This window comes from Canis lupus, chromosome 7 (assembly GCF_011100685.1).
Source record: "Canis lupus familiaris isolate Mischka breed German Shepherd chromosome 7, alternate assembly UU_Cfam_GSD_1.0, whole genome shotgun sequence".
In the NCBI taxonomy this organism is placed as follows: domain Eukaryota; kingdom Metazoa; phylum Chordata; class Mammalia; order Carnivora; family Canidae; genus Canis; species Canis lupus.
This window is the reverse complement of record NC_049228.1, coordinates 13,308,856-13,325,966: the sequence shown is the minus strand read 5'-3', so window position 1 is coordinate 13,325,966 and position 17,111 is coordinate 13,308,856. Positions and strand designations below refer to the sequence as shown.

At 42.5% G+C, this 17,111-nt stretch overlaps 2 protein-coding genes across 11 annotated transcripts in view; one reads left to right on the top strand and one right to left on the bottom strand.

The window, feature by feature from the left end:
* TOR1AIP1 (torsin 1A interacting protein 1) overlaps window positions 1–3,844 on the bottom strand; it is a 48,725-nt gene extending 44,881 nt beyond the window's left edge. Inside the window, exons 1-2 of one of the 4 annotated variants that reach the window (XM_038542158.1) lie at window positions 2,997–3,844; window positions 1,188–1,265 (exon numbers count right to left, since the gene is read on the bottom strand). In XM_038542158.1, the coding sequence (XP_038398086.1) occupies window positions 1,188–1,265; window positions 2,997–3,477 (559 nt within the window). In that variant the 5' untranslated portion in view covers window positions 3,478–3,844. The remainder of the gene's footprint in view (window positions 1–1,187; window positions 1,266–2,996) is intronic. The other 3 variants (XM_038542157.1, XM_038542156.1, XM_038542155.1) reach the window with 3 other exon arrangements.
* The window catches only part of LOC106557472 (torsin-1A-interacting protein 2-like), a 41,480-nt gene continuing 27,363 nt past the window's right edge, over window positions 2,995–17,111 (top strand). For 2 of the 7 annotated variants that reach the window (XM_038542167.1, XM_038542164.1), the window contains exon 1: window positions 2,995–3,159. The gene's annotated coding sequence lies outside the window, so the exon portion shown is untranslated. Of the gene's footprint in view, window positions 3,160–4,419; window positions 4,746–4,777; window positions 4,965–7,783; window positions 7,906–17,111 lie in introns of those variants that run through there. The other 5 variants (XM_038542166.1, XM_038542163.1, XM_038542165.1 and 2 more) reach the window with 4 other exon arrangements.

Genomic DNA, 17,111 nt, shown 5'->3' with positions numbered 1-17,111 from the left:
CTAGGCTCCTTGCGAGGAGTCTGCTTCTCCCTCTGCCTGTATCTCTGCCTCTTTCTGTGTATCTCTCATGAATAAATAAAAGAAATCATAAATAAATGAGTTAATGGCACTGAAAACCAAAGGATAATAAGCATTAATAACTGAACTAAATCCTTTCTACTTTTCAAAATAGTTTAAACAATTTTAAAATGCAAGTAACTATCAATGTAGCCTACTTCTCTCTTACATTGATACTTAGATATGAATATTTTTACACTTTAACATCTCTGAAATTGGGATGCATCATACCATCTATGGCATATTACAGTTTAATTGGCAGCATTTCTTCCTTCTAGGTGTTATGTAAAACAATAATGGTGGATCTTACAACTGATGACATTTCAGATCTCATGAAACATTGACCATATCATCTCATGATTTGACTTTCCAGGTTACTTAATCCATTTTATTTTATTTTTAAGTAGGCACCATGACCCTGAGATCAAGAGTCTCATGCTGAGCCAGCCAGGCACCCCCCCCCCCACTTAATCCATTTTAAATAGAAGGTAATGTGGCATGTTCATGCACACCACACTAATGAACTTCACTGAGTAGCTAATTATTATACAGGATAATGACAATGAGGTACTTGGGGAAAATGAAAAGGCTTTGGAGAAGAAAAACCTGGGTCTGAATTTTGGTTCCATCACATATAATGTAATGGTAAGGAAGAGTCTTAGCTTCTCTGAGCTCCAGGTTTCTCACCTATAAAATGGGTACATCTATCCTGCAGAGTTATGTGAATGAATTACCTTATACAAAGTGGCTGGTAATTCATAGCTATCAAGTATTCACCCCATCTTTTCTTGACATATGCCTGTATGGCTTAATTCAATAAATAATCTATAGAAAAGATTCACTGGAAATCTGGGTAAGTTATGATTTGGGACCCTTGATGAATCAGGCTATAATGTGTACATAAAAAAGAGCAGCTGGGACACCTGCGTGGATCAGTGGTTGAGCATCTGCCTTCTGCCCAGGAGTCCCGGGATCCAGTCCCGCATCAGGCTCCCCACCAGGAGCCTGCCTCTCCCTCTGCCTGTGTCTCTGCCTCTCTCTCTGTATCTCTCATGAATAAATAAATTAAGATCTTAAAAAAAAAAAAAAAAAAGCTGGCAGATAAGGCAAAAAACAATCGCTTTTCTTACCTGGAGTTTCTTGTATTCTCTGGATAGTTTTCTTCGGGACTGCTTGGCTTAAAATAGTTTGTGTAGATGGTTCATCCTCTAAAGAACAGACATTACATATGTCAAAATTCAAAACAGATTGACATTTGGGTCCAGATTATGCACCCTAACAGCAATATATAAACAGAAAGGCAAGTAATTCTTTAGAAATGTGTAATTAGGTCCACCAAAACTACTACTCTTAAAAATATAAACTATTCACCTTTGATGCTTTATAATAAAACCATATTAATTTAGAAATTTAAAAGATGGTCCAGAGTTTCAGAAACGTCGAAGAAAGCAGAAGTGTGCAAAATGTTTAAGATCCTTATAGATTTATTAAAACAGAAGTAAATCCTTTATGTATTAAAAAAGTCAGCTTCTATAACTGCAGGAGGATCTGTGCCAGAGTCAATACAATGTAACCTATTTGTTGCCTATCGTCGGCAAAGCGCTCTTCAGATACTGAAGGAGATGGAATTAACTTCAAATAGGATGGGATCCTTGTCCTCAGTAAGTTTCTAATTCTAAAAGAGAGATAGAACATACACATAGGCTAAAATGTCTGGAGTAAGCTCCACCCCATATTAAGTTAACATTTTCTTTAAAATAAAGTTTTCAAAATCAAGGCATCTTCAGATGTGTCAGTGCTGCATGGGTCAGCAGATACGAGCGTTGCCTACAGCTCTGCTGCGAGCTGAAGGTCCACTTCCTTCTTCCTATCTATCCATGGTCTACCACTAAGGATGCAATCACTTTGTGATTCAAACCCCCTGGATTTTTACCTCATTGGTGCCTTACGTGGGCCTCCCACGAAACTACACCCGTGATTCAGATAGGGGACAGGGAAGTGGGCGGGAGAGGATGGCTCAAGGGAGTTGCTTCACCTGTGCCTCACCTAATCCACACGCTCACTTTGCCAACATCCTTTCGGCCCATTTAGAGGAAAACTAACTCAGAATCTTCCTTGGTCAAGCTAAGTAACCCATGAGGTTGCATCGAAGCCCGCCCCCCCCCCCCCGCAAAAAAAAAAAAAAAAAACAAACACGTGGCGATTTTTTGCAGAGACCACCCTGCTTGAGAAAGAGCGATCAGCTCAAGTTTATCAGGCATTAGGGATCTTCAAGTTCAGGATAACTCGCCTTACCCCCACCTCGGTAGAAGTATTCGGGTGGGGTCTCAAGTCCATTTAAAAAACGGCGCGCTCCCTCCAAACGCCCACTCACCCAATTTCTCCCTCCTCCTCCCCCGACCTCGGTAGCGATGGAGAAAAGCCTGGGAGGCTACCCGAGAAGCATCACTCTCAGCTGGGGACTCGTGGCCTCTGAGAGTTAGAGGAAATGGAAGTGGCTTTGGTAGCAACATCCGCAGAACGGAGGGAACCGAAGTGAAAGCGAGCCTGGAGTGTCTCCCTGCCCGCTGGCCCCCCGAGCCGCCGTCACCCCCCTGCCCCCCGCCAAGGCCTGCAGAGAGAGGCGAGCCGGAGCCCCCTCCTCCCCCGCAGGCCGGTGCCCGGCGAGGCGCGGAGCTCGCCGCTCAGGTCGCGCCCCCGAGCCTCTGCAGCCCTCCCGCCTGCGTCCCCGCCCCGCCTGCGGGCGGTCGGGCGGTCGGTCGGTCGGTCGGGGGGCCCCCGCGCCGCGAGCCCCGGGAGCCCCGGCGGGATGAGCTGCGCGGCGAGGGGCTGCGAGGGGCTGCGCCGGGACGCACGCGCACACGCCCCGCCCCCGCCCGCGCGCTGCGCTCGCCCCCCGGCTCGCCGCGGACACTGCTCCCTCCGGCGGCCTCACTCACCGTCAGACGGATGAAAGTCCCGTAACCCTCTCCTGGTCGTCACCGGAGACGGTGACTGCTGCTGCTGCTGCTGCTGCTGCTGCTCCTGCAGGCGGGTCGCCCTTCGCGTGTTCATCTCCTCGGCTCCTTGGAGTCGCGGCTGCCTCCGCTGCCGAGACCGAAGGTAGTAGGCGCTTCCTCGCACTTCCCCTTTCGCAGACTCAGGCCGGAACTCTTCTAGCGAGAGCCGTCTTCTCCCCGGGGACTTTTCCTTGGCCACCGGGGGCTCGAAGTCGCCGTACACTTCTGGCGGCTCTTCCGAGAACCTCACTTCCCGCCGGCCGTGGCGCGACGGCGAAGGAGTCCCGTACGCAGGCGCGTCACTGCCGCCGCCATTTTGAGGGGCGAGCCGGCGCCTTCCCTCCCGTAGGGGGGCGCGGGGTGTGACGTACATCCGCCAGCCTTCCCTCCCCGGCTCCGCCCGCCGCCCGTCGCCCGCCATAGTTGTTGACGTAGCTTGAGGCGATCGCGAAGGTGGTTTGCGGAGCGGGGGGGCGCGTCGGTCGGTTCTCCTGGCGTTGGTGGCGATGGCTGTTGCGAGGGTGTGGTTGCGGCGGTCAGGGAGGCAGTTGAGAGGCGCCGGGGCCGCCGCCTGCGTCGTCGCTGCCGTGCTGCGAAGCCGCCTCTGGGCCCATGGCTTGTCCTGAGGGCTGTGGGAGAGGCAGTGCCGATGCCGGGTCAGCTGCTGCGGGTCACTCCCGCCTCCTGGCTGAAGGCACCAAAGAGGAGGAGAAGCGGGAGGACGACGTCGCTGTCCTTGGCCTGGGGGGAGGGGACAGCCGGCAGCGCGGATTGCCTCCCCGGCCCCAGCGGCTCCGGCCGCCGCTGCCCGCACGCGGGAGGCGCGGGTGCTGCCCGCCGCCCCCGAGCCCCCCGGGAAGGCCCGCCGAGCGAGAGTCGGGTGCCCAGCTTGGAGTCCTCGCCGCCCCGGAGTCGTTCTGATTTGACCGCTGCCTTAGCCCTGCCTTTCCAAGTGTTTCTATAGGAGTCTTCATGAAGATAACTTCTGCCAATGCTGCCTTTTCCTGGGGGGAGGCGGGTGGGGGGGGGGGGTGGAAAGAAATTGTGGGATTTAATTCTTCTCGGAGAAACTGCTGCGACGATCGGTACACTGAGTGATGCCTGGCCTTTCTTTAACGATTTCTTTTATAAGGTGCCTGTTACTGTGGCTCACTCTTAAACATCATAAAAGCCTCATAATGTCATCATTAAAGGATGTGAACCTTTGTAGTGCCGATGTGCAAAGTGCACGTTATGAACGTTATTAGCGCATGTTAAGGGATCTCTTTAAAACATTAACCGGTGCAGTTTTGTGTGTGTGTGTGTGTGTGTGTGTGTGTGTGTGTGTAGAAGCTGGGCTACAAACTTGCGGAACTCCGGTTTTTGGGGACATCTTTAAAAAGAAAGGACAAGCGGTTCTACTACGTGTTGCTGAGCAGAGAAGATGATGTTCGTATTATTGTGAATAGTCCGTTCACTGCGTTACACAGGATTCTTGTAAAGGCTCAGGAAGGAAACTTACGGGTTTGGCTTTCCCAAGAAACAAATGAGGAATCTCGAAATCAGAGGCACGATGACTTTAACACCTACATATTGCTTAGGGTTTTCCCCCTCTTTAGGTAATAAGAATGCATAATTCTAGCGCTGCCGTTCCTGCCTCCCACACCTAGCAACGTTACAAATACCAGCCCTGATCACTTTAACTTTGAGGTAAAGCTAAACTCTTGTCAAACCAGATTTTCTGCTGTAGATGTTTTCTAAACTCTAAGGGTGGCCCCAAAGACGTGACGTTAGAGGCAGTGGATTCGTAGCCAATAGCGTAAGAGGCTTGCAGGTCATCAGTACCGGGAAGAGGCATGAGCTCTGGATGTTAGACAATTAGTTTGGGAATTTGAAAAATACAGAGGAATTAAGTGGATCACAAGACAGGTAAGAGAATCCAGTACCTATACCTATGTTGGCACAGAATAGGTGTTCGATAGATGTATACATTAAGTTAATATGTATTCTTTACTCTTAGGGAATTTGCCTTTTATTAGGGAAAGACCTATACAAAAAAATCAGATTAAATGGCTGGCATCAATTTATATACTTAGCTGTTGTGCCTAGGTCTAGAAATCCAGTGTTGGTGACACTGGATTTTTTTTTTTTTTTCCGATTTTATTTATTCATAGAGCCACACAGAGAGAGAGAGGGAGGGAGGGCGGGAGGGAGGGAGGCAGAGACACAGGCGGAGGGAGAAGCAGGCTCCATGCAGGGAGCCCGACGTGGGACTCAACCCCGGGACTCCAGGATCACGCCCTGGGCTGAAGGTGGCGCTAAACCAATGAGCCACCTGGGCTGCCCCGACACTGGATTTCGAATGCAGCTATTTTTAAAGAAAACATCTTATTTTAAAATAACGTGATTTATGTATTTGATTTTTTTGTTTAGGGTAAGCAGAAAACCAGTTACTTACTGGGAAAGCATCCATCAGTTCATTGTGCATAATCACATTTCTGATCAGACAGGGAAAGAACTTTATATCTTAGTAGAAGGGCAACATTGTTATTTTTAATAAGTTAAAGATGATTAACATACTAAAACTAAAGGAATAGTAGCCACCTCCGTTTTTCCCCATTCTCACAAGCGATGGGAAAAATCTTTTAAAGACTGTGAAAGTGTACAAAGTACAAATGAAAGTGTCTAGCTGGAAATGTTATACCAAAATTAACAAAAGTTAAATTCAACGAAGTGAATGGGGTATAGTAAATAATTCTTCCACTTATTCTTTGTTGAATTCAAAATTACAGTCAATTAAACAGCTTCTAGGAGTGTTCCCATATCCTATGACTTTTGCGGAAAGAGAATGATTGAGAGATGAAGGCACCAGAAATCCCCACTACCTGAAGAATCATTAACTGAATAAATATTTGAGCGTCTGCTGTGTACTAGATAGACCCTGTTCTACGTGCTGGGGGTATGGCAGTGAAAGAATAGAGCAAAAGATGACCCTCCCGGCCTTGGAGTTTACATTCTACGGGAATCAGATAAAAAATTAAGTAAAATAGGGTATTGGTCATTTTTTTTTGTTTTTAATATTTATTAATTGAAAAATCTATAAAATTCCACTTCTATCCCAAGGAGGTAGCTGCTGGGCCTTAAGGATCTGGTATGATACCTAAGTTTCTCAGGAAGGAGAGAGATGTGTAGAAGTGAGGCCAAAGTTAGGAACCCCACAGCCTGATCAGGCCCAACCCTGCTGAGGCAGCGTGTTCCATAGCACTTGGCTCTTCTGGCCACAGGAATTGGGGCAACCACAAGAGTGGGCCACTGAGACAGTTCCCTCTCAAAAGAGGCCCCCAGGGTTGGTGGGGGAGTTACTTCTCTGCTCCCTAGGGCTTATGGCTGAGTTCCTCCAGAGTGAGCAGAGGAGAGGCACATACAGGGAGACAGCCCTCAAAGCAAAACTGGAAAGAGCCTGGAACTTGGACCTCTCTTCCCTCTCCCTTCTGCGTGCAAATCCACTCCAAGAGACACTCTGGGTGAGTGAGTGGGGGTGATTGCATTTCTGTGGATCCTTTCAATTAAATGGTCGGCTCACCAACTGAGAATTATAAGGGAATTTTTTGTTTTTTTTTTTTAAGTACTTTTTTAAATGAATTTTTTTTTTGGAGTTATCGTATATGTACCAAGAAAGCTATAACTTAGGGTTTGGTTGTGTCTTTGTTTCATGTTTTTTATTTTTTTTCTCCTTCGGTTTTGTGTTTTTTGGAATGATTTGTTAGTTTTTCTAACTTTACCAAAGTTTGCAGCTTTTACCTCAATAGAACAGGAATATTTTATTTATTTTTGAACAGGAATATTTTAAGTCACATAACTGCAGACAAACTGGAGAGATACTGTTTTAAAAGTTTTTCTTAAGAAAAAAAATAAAAGTTTTTCTTTTCTCCTTACTAGGTTTGTTAATGTATTAGGAAGAAACCACGAAATCCCATGTAGGCTTTTTCTAAAAAGTTCAATATTCTTTGTCCAGATTTTTAGATTCTCAGAATAAATGCCTTCTACAGATGCAAAAAAAAAAAAGTAAGCTTTAAGAGAGATTTTCTTCTGTGTTTTGAGTTGGTGTAGAACAGGAATTTTAGACTTGACTGCCCCTGACCCATTGATCGTGTCTTCTAGGGTAAATTCCTTGTCCTCTCTCAATCTTCACATTTATAGAATTAAATAGCAATTTGTTACTTCAACATTTACTACTGTCATTTAGCAGCTACACCGTTACATACGTTAATTAGCACATTTACTCACAATAACCTTATGAGGTACGTATGTAGGAGCCTTGTTCCCATTTGACGCGAGCAAACTGCGGTTTAGATTAAGCAGCTCGTTTGAGGACACACCTAGTAAAGGGAGAGGCCGGGTTCCAAGTCACGTCCGACCGGTGCTTGCCATTAGTGGGTCGTGCCCCTCGCGCAGTTGCTTCCACGGGTTGTTGCAGCCTCTACATTTTTAAGGCCTGGGGTTGGCGGTTGTCTTGGCAGAGATGCGCGCCCTCCCGTGGGACTGCGGGGGAACGGGACCCCGGCCGGCCGGCCGCTCGGCGGGAGCGCGCTCCCCACGCCCCTGGGCGGCGCTCGGGCCGGTGGCTGGGGGCGCGCGCCGGGAGGGCTGGACGGAGGGAGGGAGGGCGGGCCGACTACCAGTCCCGGCATGCCGTGCTCCTCCCCTCCCCTCCCCTCCCCGCGGAGGTCGTGTCACGTGGGCGGGGCCCGGGACGACGTTGGATCCGCCGCGTCCGAGGAGGGGTGCAGCCTGGCGTCGCGGAGCCCAAGGAACCCCGCGGGGCTCCCCTGACGTTGACAGTTGACCGTTTAAGGCCCTGCTAGAATTTGTAAGTAAGGAAAATGCATATACAACTTTTCCAAGTGCTAATACTCGGTCTGATAGCTTCTTAGGAAAGGTGCTTCCTAAACGATCCCTCCCCACCCCCACCTCCCTACCGCAAAAAACCTCGATCGGAGCAGTTTGGGGGCATATTTTTGCTTTGGAGTAAAAGAAGAGAAATCAGATCTTATAAGCGTTAAAATAGAGTAAGGTGGGAATAAATGTGTGGTTCGGACTTTGAGAAGCAGAATTCCTCTAAGGCTCAGAATGTAAACTGGAAATCGGCCAGTGCAGGTGGCGTTTACACCCTCCACCTGCGTGCCTCCGGCATCTCCTCGTTCGTCGCCTTCATCCTTTCAGAAGTGTTATCACCCCCCACCCCCTTCAGCCGAATGGTGCTGAAAAGGGCGGTTTGAGGTTAAGATCCTACGATTACTGTTTTGCTTACGTATTATGTATATATTCTTGGTTGTATTTCATTTCCGTTGAGAAAGTTTTCCCCTTTTTCTGTTCCTTCGAGAAAGTGCATAGTACTTGTTAGACTTTACACCTAGTTACAGAGGTTATCTTAATCTGAATGTACAGACTGCCTTTGTTTTGGTTTTACCTGTCTCTGGGTTTTAAAACATTTTTTTGGATCCGTATGAGAAATTCTTTACTCGTCTATTTTTTTCTTTTTCTTAAGAATTGGGGCCGTGGCAGAGAAAAGAAGTAGGGCCATGGAATCTATCCATATTTATCAGTTTTATTTTTTAAGCACATGGGTAGCATATACATGGCCAGTGGAAAAATCATGTAATGAAAAACGGAACTTCATGGTAGAACTAAAAATGTTCTTGGAAGCGTCTGAGTGTGGATTACAACGGCTTGAAAGCTGAAATTTGCTACAGAAACTTTTAAGTGAGATCCTCTCCTCAGTAATGTTTATTATGCTGAAGGCAGAGTCCACAGCTTGATTACCACTTTTACTGCTGGTTCATCACATAACCATGAGTGACTCATTGAAACTCTTTCACTTATCTTCCGTACTGGCATAGAGATACTCACGAATAGAGTAAAAAAATTTAGGTAATAATACTTGAGGATTATTGGGTATTTTAATAATGTGTCCTGTATATAATTTGTTCTTGCCTAAGAAGACATGTTAAAGCAAATACCACGGAAATCCACATCTGAACTACCCCTTGAATTTCCTGAAGGGAAGTTTGCTCAGAGAAGCCTTAACAATTTTTTTTTTTTTGCATTTAGAATTTTTAATTGTGTTAAAATTTCCTTAGTATTCTACATCTTATGATTACTGCTGTATCCCACAACAGAAAAGTCTGCATAGTGACTGTACTTTATCGTAAGTTTTATATAGCAAATCAGATTTTTTGTGAATAAAGAATGATGTTCCCGACATTGGTCATAAGTACAGAATTTGGAGTCAGAGCTGAGTTTGAATTCCTCTCTGTCGCTGTGTGAGTTGGGCAGATTGCTTTATTGCTCTGAGCTCCTTCCCTCATCTGCGAAGGGGAGATTCTTCGGGTTATTTGGAGTATTAAATGGGATAGTTTAAGAACTCAGTGGATGAGAACTATTATTACTAATTGGGCTACTTTTCTCTTTACTAACACTAAAGGAGTTGGTTCATGATTTTGATAATCAGAATAGAAAGGAAGAAAATTCCCCTATAATCCCACTACCTCAACAGATCAAATTGGTTTTTTTTTTTTTTAAATATACTCTCAGGTGAGCTGCCTGGGTGGTTCAGCGGTTGAGCTTATGCCTTCAGCTCAGGGCGTGATCCTGGGTCCAGGGATTGAGTCCTGCATTGGGCTCCCTGGCAAGGAGCCTGCTTCTCCTTCCGTGTGTTTCTGCCTCTCTTTGTGTGTCTCTCATGAATAAATGAAATCTTAAAAAAGTAAATAAAATATACTTTCATTTAGCCCTTGACCATAGGAATATGTAATGTAAATGTAGTAACCTTTTTGCAAAAAGTAAAATATAAAATATTGGTTGTTAATTTCTGAGAGTTCTGTTTTATTTATATAAATAGAGCTGTCTGGGTCTACCTTTATTCTGATCTGCTAGTGAAGAAACAGCCGAACTGTCCTTTAGCACAGTTTCCACTTGCTCTCCCCATTCTGAAAAATAAAATCTCTAGTGGCACTTTTATTTAATAGTTCAAATAATAATAGTTTTTGAGGGTTTCTTTTGTGCCCTCATAATGGCAAATGTGGCACATTAACTCTTTAACCCTCACAGTGCCTCTTTCATCTAGTAGTGTTAGTGCTTTGGGGAGTTAATAAAACCAAGGCATAGAGAAGAGTTCAGGCCTAACAGTTTGACTTTAGAGAACAGTGCTGCAAGGGGTTTATTTTTGCAGCTTCACTGTATGAATGTTAGGTCATATGTGTAGGCAGGAATTGATACTGGAAGCTGACTTACAACTTCTTTGTATAAAAGTATAACAGTATTTGTAACCATGTCAAAGAAATTTTTATAAGAAAATAGTGAATTTTAGTGAGTTTAGTAAAACAAATAGTAGTAGTAGTAGCTGTCCGGATTGTTGGTTTTCAAACACTATCCTTTGATTAAAGGACCCAGGAAAATTTTTTTTTTTTTTTTTTTTTTTGAGACATAGTTGACTTCAGGGCTGGAACAGGGAGCCTGGGACATCTTGTAGTGCTTGAAATTAAGGAAATGCTCAAAAAAGTTTGGGGGCTTGTTGAAAGGACAACCTGAAGGTGCTCCTAATGGCCAAAGTTGTAACAACTTACACTTACAAAATGAATTGGATTTTAACCCATAGGACAAAGTAAGTATCCATGTGGAATGGATAGAGTTGAATAAACAAACAGGGAAGAAGGCACACTTTTTTTTTAAGACTTTATTTATTAGAGCACAAGAAAGGTGGAGCATGAGTGGGGGAGGGGCAGAGGGAGATGCGGACTCCCTGCTGAGCAGGGAGCCAGATATGGAACTCAGTCCTGTGACCCTGGGATCATAACCTGAACTGAAGGCAAATGCTTACCCAACTGAGTCACCCATGCGCCCAGGGACAATTCTTTCTTATTGAGGAATTCCAGTGAAGGAATGAAAAGCAAGAAGTAGAAAATCATCGTTAGGCAAACAGCACTGTCATAATTATTGCAGACAAAATCCACCTGTAATGCTAGTGGGTGAAAGTTTGAGGAGAATCAGGATATTTGCATGGTTTGAAAACATCTCTCAAGATAATTACTAGGGGCAAAGGAAAAATAGTAACTTGACAGGCGAGATACCATATTAACCCAATGATTGAGGCTAACATCACCAGTAGAAGAGCATGGACATTCTGAACTCAGTGATATGATGCAGTTAGAAGGATACAGTGTCATTTCTGCGGTGTTACTCTTGGCAAAAATGCAATGTTTATCTTTCTAATCATGAGGAAACATTATATAAACCCAAATTGAGGATCTTTCTACAAAATAAGTGACCATTGTTTTTGAAATTTTTTTTTACAAAAGACAAGAAACCATAAAGACCAAGAGACTGTCACCGTTTCGAGACTCGGGAGAATTATTAATTAAATGCAATATGAAATTCCAGATTGGATCTGGAACAGAAAAAGGATATTATTGGAGAAACTGGTGAAATATTTTTTAAAGATTTAATTTATTCATGAGAGACACAGAGACAGAGACACAGGCAGAGGGAGAAACAGGCTCCCTGTGGGGAGCCTGATGTGGGACTCAATCCCAGGACCCCCAGATCACGACCTGAGGCAAAGGCAGTTGCTCAACCAATGAGCCACTTAGGCATCCAGAAACTGGTCAAATTTGAACAGTCTGTAGTTTAGCTAACTGATTTGTACCAGTGTTAGTTTCTTGTGTGTGTGTTTTTTTTAAAGATTTTTATTATTTGAGAGAGCACGAGAGAGAGATTATGAGCCAGGGGGTGGGAGCAGAGGGAGAGGGAGAAACAGTCTCCCAGAGCTGACGAGACATGGGCCAAGGCCAGGACCCTGCAATCATGACCCGAGCCGAAGGCAGACGCATAACTGCTGAGCCACCCAGGTGTCCCTTACACCGCCCCCCCACTTTTATTTATTTTTTATTTTTTTTAAAGTTTTATTTATTTTTTTGTTTGTTTTTGTTTTTTTTGTTTTTTTTAATTCATTTATGAAAGACAGGCAGAGGGAGAAGAAGACTCCATGCAGGGAGCCCGATGCGGGACTCAGTCCCAGGACTGCAGGATCACGCCCCGGGCCAAAGGCAGGCGCCAAACCGCTGAGCCACCCAGGGATCCGCCCCCCACCCACCCACACACACACTTTTAAAAAGATTTTATTTTGCTATGAGAGAGAGCACCGTGCACATGGTGGGGTGGGGAGGAGCAGAGGGAGAAAGACAACCAGACTGCTTTCTGAGCGCAGAGCCTGTTACATGGCTCCATCTTAGGACCCTGAGGTCATGACCTGAGCTAAAACCAAGAATTAGATGCTTAACCACCTGAGCCATCCAAGTCCCCCAGGTTCTTGTTTTTTATAATTGTAGTTTAATTTTACAGGATGTTAACTTTAGGAGAAACTGGATAAAAGTTATAAGAGAACACTTTGCAATATATATATATTTTTAAGATTTTATTTATTCATGAGAGAGAGAGAGAGAGGCAGAGACACAGGCAGAGAGAGAAGCAGGCTCCATGCAGGGAGCCCAGTGCAGGACTCGATCCCCGGTCTCCAGGACCATGCCCTGGGCCAAAGACAGGCACTAAACCGCTGAGCCATCCAGGGATCCCCACTTTGCAATATTTTTGTGACTTTTCTGTAAGTTTAAAATTTGTTCAAGGAGCTCCTGGCTGGCTCAGTTGGTAGAGCGTGCAGCTCTTGATCTTGGAGTTGTTGAGCTTGAGCCCCAGTTGCGTGTAGAGTATTTAAAAGTAAAATCTTTTTTTTTTTAAAGTCTATCATTGGGGTGTCTGGCTGCCTTAGTCAGTGGAGCATGTGACTCTTGATCTTAGGGTTTAGAGTAAAAGTCCCATATTGGGTTTAGCGATTACTTAAAAATCTTTAAAAATTAGTTCAAAATAAAAAGTTTAATAAAAATGTATTGACTTGATGTAGATATTAAAGGTGATTAGGGGAATTGAGCTAAAACTGGGAATCCATTAGTGCTACTCAAATCTTAGCAAACTCTTCTTTCTTGCATTACTTACTTACTGCCTCTACTTGATCAACCTAAACCTGAGTTACAAGTCACGGGAGTCGCGAGGGTCTAAGAGAGAGAGATAAGTGTAAGAAGGAAAGGAAGAGTTTCTGTACTTGGAAAATATGTTTAAAATCTGAACTGTTGCAAGCGTTTAGTCCCTATTTAAGAAACAGTTCCCTAAGGGAAGTAATTGGAATACTTTTTGTTCCTATTTTAGTACTTTTTCAAACTCCTTTCAAAACTATGGAAAATACTAGAAAACAGTGGGAAATTGCGAAAATAATACTGGCATATTATCCCAAATACAGTGCAGAGGAGTGGGCAAGACTCAGAAACTTAGTTTTAAACAGACACAAATAGCTGGTATAAGTATAGGTGTTCCTGAGCTTGGCGCACTGTTGAAAGCGGTGTATTAACCTTAAAGGGCTTATTGCTGGTGTTTGAAATTGAAACTGTAGACAGAATTGGAACTATGGCTTTTGGTCTATTAGGGCAAGGTCAATTGAAATGTACAAATAAATGTCTAAAGCAGTTGTTCCCTTTTACAGTATGCTAGCAATCCTTACAAACACCTGTTTTGTCTGTCAGTTCCTGGAGTGAGAAGAGAACATTCAGCAGCTGTTTTCTAACTTAGGATCATTTTTGTTGTTGTTGTTTGGCTCATATGTTCTTCATAAGAGGGAACAGTGTATATGGTAAGTCATGCTGAAGATTGTAATCACGTGTCTTCTCTCACTGCCTGCTAAATTAGAAATACTTCTCACAAAATAGTCTGAAGACTTTCTAAGAATAATTTATTTTGATAATATTTTTTAACAAAATTATTTTAGATTATATGAATTTAAAAAGAAGATTCCTGTTTATTCCCACATTCCTTAATCTTCTGTCATATAAATTCCAAGCTAGTTAAAAATATGAAACATGAAAGCTGTTTTGACATGAAAGTTTTGACTTTGTGTATGAAACTTATCAGAGAAACTGTCTTATACCAAAAATTGACATTTTTGATTATTGGTTAGCCTTAGAATGTAATACTCCATGGAAGAAAATATTTAAAATGTGAACTCAGGGTTTAAAGCATTTATATATTTTCTGTGTATCTGTCTTTTGATTTTATATGTCATATGAGGAGTTAGCTGAGACTGAATTCTAAGGGATATGTTTGCTTGGAGAAGTCACCCCAATCCTGCTCAGTCTTGAGACTTACATTATCCTACTATATAAAGAACAAGAGAATTTTTGTCTCTCAAAGGCAGATTTGAGCTCGCTTACTAACACTCATTCAGGAAATAACCAAGAATGAAATAGAATCAATATTTAGAGAGGGTAATTTAGTGTGTATTAAACTGCCATTATTAGTAGATATAAATTTCAGTGAATTAGAGTTGCATTTTCATTTGCAGTTAAAGTGCTGTTTTCTAAATTTTCTCCTAATGAAGTCTCAGGAAAAATCTTAAGTTTACTGTATTTCTTACACACACAAAAACCTGATTGGTGTTTTCCTTTTGTTTTGTTTTTGTTTTGGTGTTTTCCTTTTGTATAGCCATTTGTGCAGTAGAGAAACTCTTTAAACTTTGGCTTTTACCCATTATTGCTGGTTAAAAGGTTTGAAAACCTTGCTACTTCTATGGGCCTTCCAGAATTTCATATGAACTCTACATTGCAGTCTTTTAATATCCATCTGAAAGCCTTTAGCCTTTACCCCAAAGCATTGTTTCCAGTCTGGATTCCCTGGACATCTGGAAGTCTTATAAGATTTTTCTCTATGTATTCATAGTACTTGGCATTGGGCCTAGTACATGGTTGGTTTCCTCAGTAACTTGAACAATTACGTTTAATAATCAGTAGAGAAACAGTGATTCTCAAGGTATTTTCAGCATTTTTACAAGCCTAATAGTAATCATATATTTACTTTAAATCAACTGCTTTTAATTTAAGCTAACAATGGAGTTCAGGAAGGAAATAATCCAGAATATCTAAATCTTTTCCAACTTTATAATAGAAGTATTTTGAATATTCATCTGTAATTTAAAATACTGAAAATTTCTAAACCAGAGCTGCTAACAATCATTATCAACTTTGTTAGAAGCTTTATTGGCAGACATCTGATTAGTAAAAAGAAATGTGACAAAATGAAATTATTGGAAGAATGCTGGTTGTTTAGATATCCTTCCAAAATAAGATCTGAGGAGGGAGGGGTGTGCTGGAATAAAAATAGCATGTAGTAGTAAAATTATTAGGAACCATTAAAAACCTAATGGTTTTGAATTACTTCAGATTCCTTTGGGAGTCTAAAAGTATCTATTCTCTTTCCAGAAAAAACACGTATGTACATAAAAAATTCTGATGTAATTTCAGGGAGTTCAGGACTTCCTCAACCCATCCTAGATCTTTTTGTGTGGAAGTGAAAAATTGTAGGGGATTTTCTGCACCCCCACCTCAGTACATACACACCCTTGAAGAGTAGCAAACAGCTTGTGGAGGGGCTCTCCAAAGCTTAACTGTTGCTGCCTCAAAGAGGCAGTATCTTATAGTTGCTAGGAGTATAAACTCTGGGAACCAGTCTACCTGGATTCAGATACTGATTTGTCTGCAGTGACCTGTGTGACCTTTGCGAGTTGCTCAACCTCTGTTTCCTAAGCTATAAAATTGATCGTTTTAAGGATTATGTGAGTTAATACAGGTAAAGTGCTTAGAACAGATAGTGGTACTTGGTAGTTATTATTAGTAAGCATTATTATCTCACAGACAAGAATTACTATGGAATACCTGGGCAAGTGAGGTTCTCTGGCCTACAACTGACTTGGAGGAAGGGTTCCTTTTTCTAATTTAGCACAAAGGCACCATATGAAATAAAATCCTTGCACATAGATGCATGCCTTTATGGGAATATGTATAGATAAACTTTCTTTTTCATACCAGCATTAGGTAGGCTTCTTTTATTTCTATGAAGAGATAGTTGCTAACAATTTTACGAGAAAACAAAGGTCTTTATCCTTCTGTAGGCCTCTTTTTTCCTCCATGTATTAGTCACTCTGGGCAAAGTAACTGCTGCTGCTCTTCTTGTCCACAATGTGAAATTTTGGTTTTGCTAAAATCAAAATTTCTTTTTTTCTTTTTCTCTTTTTCTTTTTCTTCTCTTTTCTTTTCTCTTTATTTTCTTTTATTTATTTTTACACACACACACACACACACACACACACACACGCAGAGAGAAGCAGCAGTGGGAGAAGCAGCCTCCCCACTGAGCAGGGAGCCCAATGCGGGGCTCAATGCCAGGACCTTGGGATCATGGCCTGAGCTGAAGGCCATTTCTAGCCCATTGCTACTTCTACTCTACTCTTTTTAAAAATTATAACATTGAATATAGATTCTGTGTACAGTGAACCTTGTACCTCCACTGAGCTAAAAAAAAAAATACTATCTTTTATTTTTAATTTTTAAAATTTAAATTCAATTAACATATAGTGTAATATTAGCTTCAGAAGTTGAGTTCAGTGGTCTTCAGTCTTCTATAATACACGGTGCTCATTATATCACATGCCCTCCTTAATGTCTATCACCCAATTACCCCATCCCCCCAAAATATTATTCTTCGAAATGCTTTGTATGCCCTCCCCAATCCTAGCGCCTTCCTCTCCCATCAAAGGTAAAGATGTTTTTTAGTTTTATTGAATATTTATTTCTAAATAACATATTGAAGCTTTACATAAATGGAAACCCTGTAAGTGTGTGTGTGTGTGTGTGTGTGTGTGTGTAGGGGGTGTTCTGCTAGTTTTTATTTTTTTTAGTTTAATATTCTTGAGCTTCATCTGTGTCTGTATGTGCAGTATTCCATTGTACAGCAGTACAGGCATACTTTGGAGATAGGTTTTTTTCCCCACCACTACAGTAAAAGCAGGTATCTCAGTAAAGGGAATCAAGTCAATTTTTTGGTTTCCAGTGCATATAAAAGTTGTGTTTATGCTATACTGTAGTACATTAATTATGAAATTAGTATTATGTTTTTTAAAAATGTACATACATTAAAAAATAA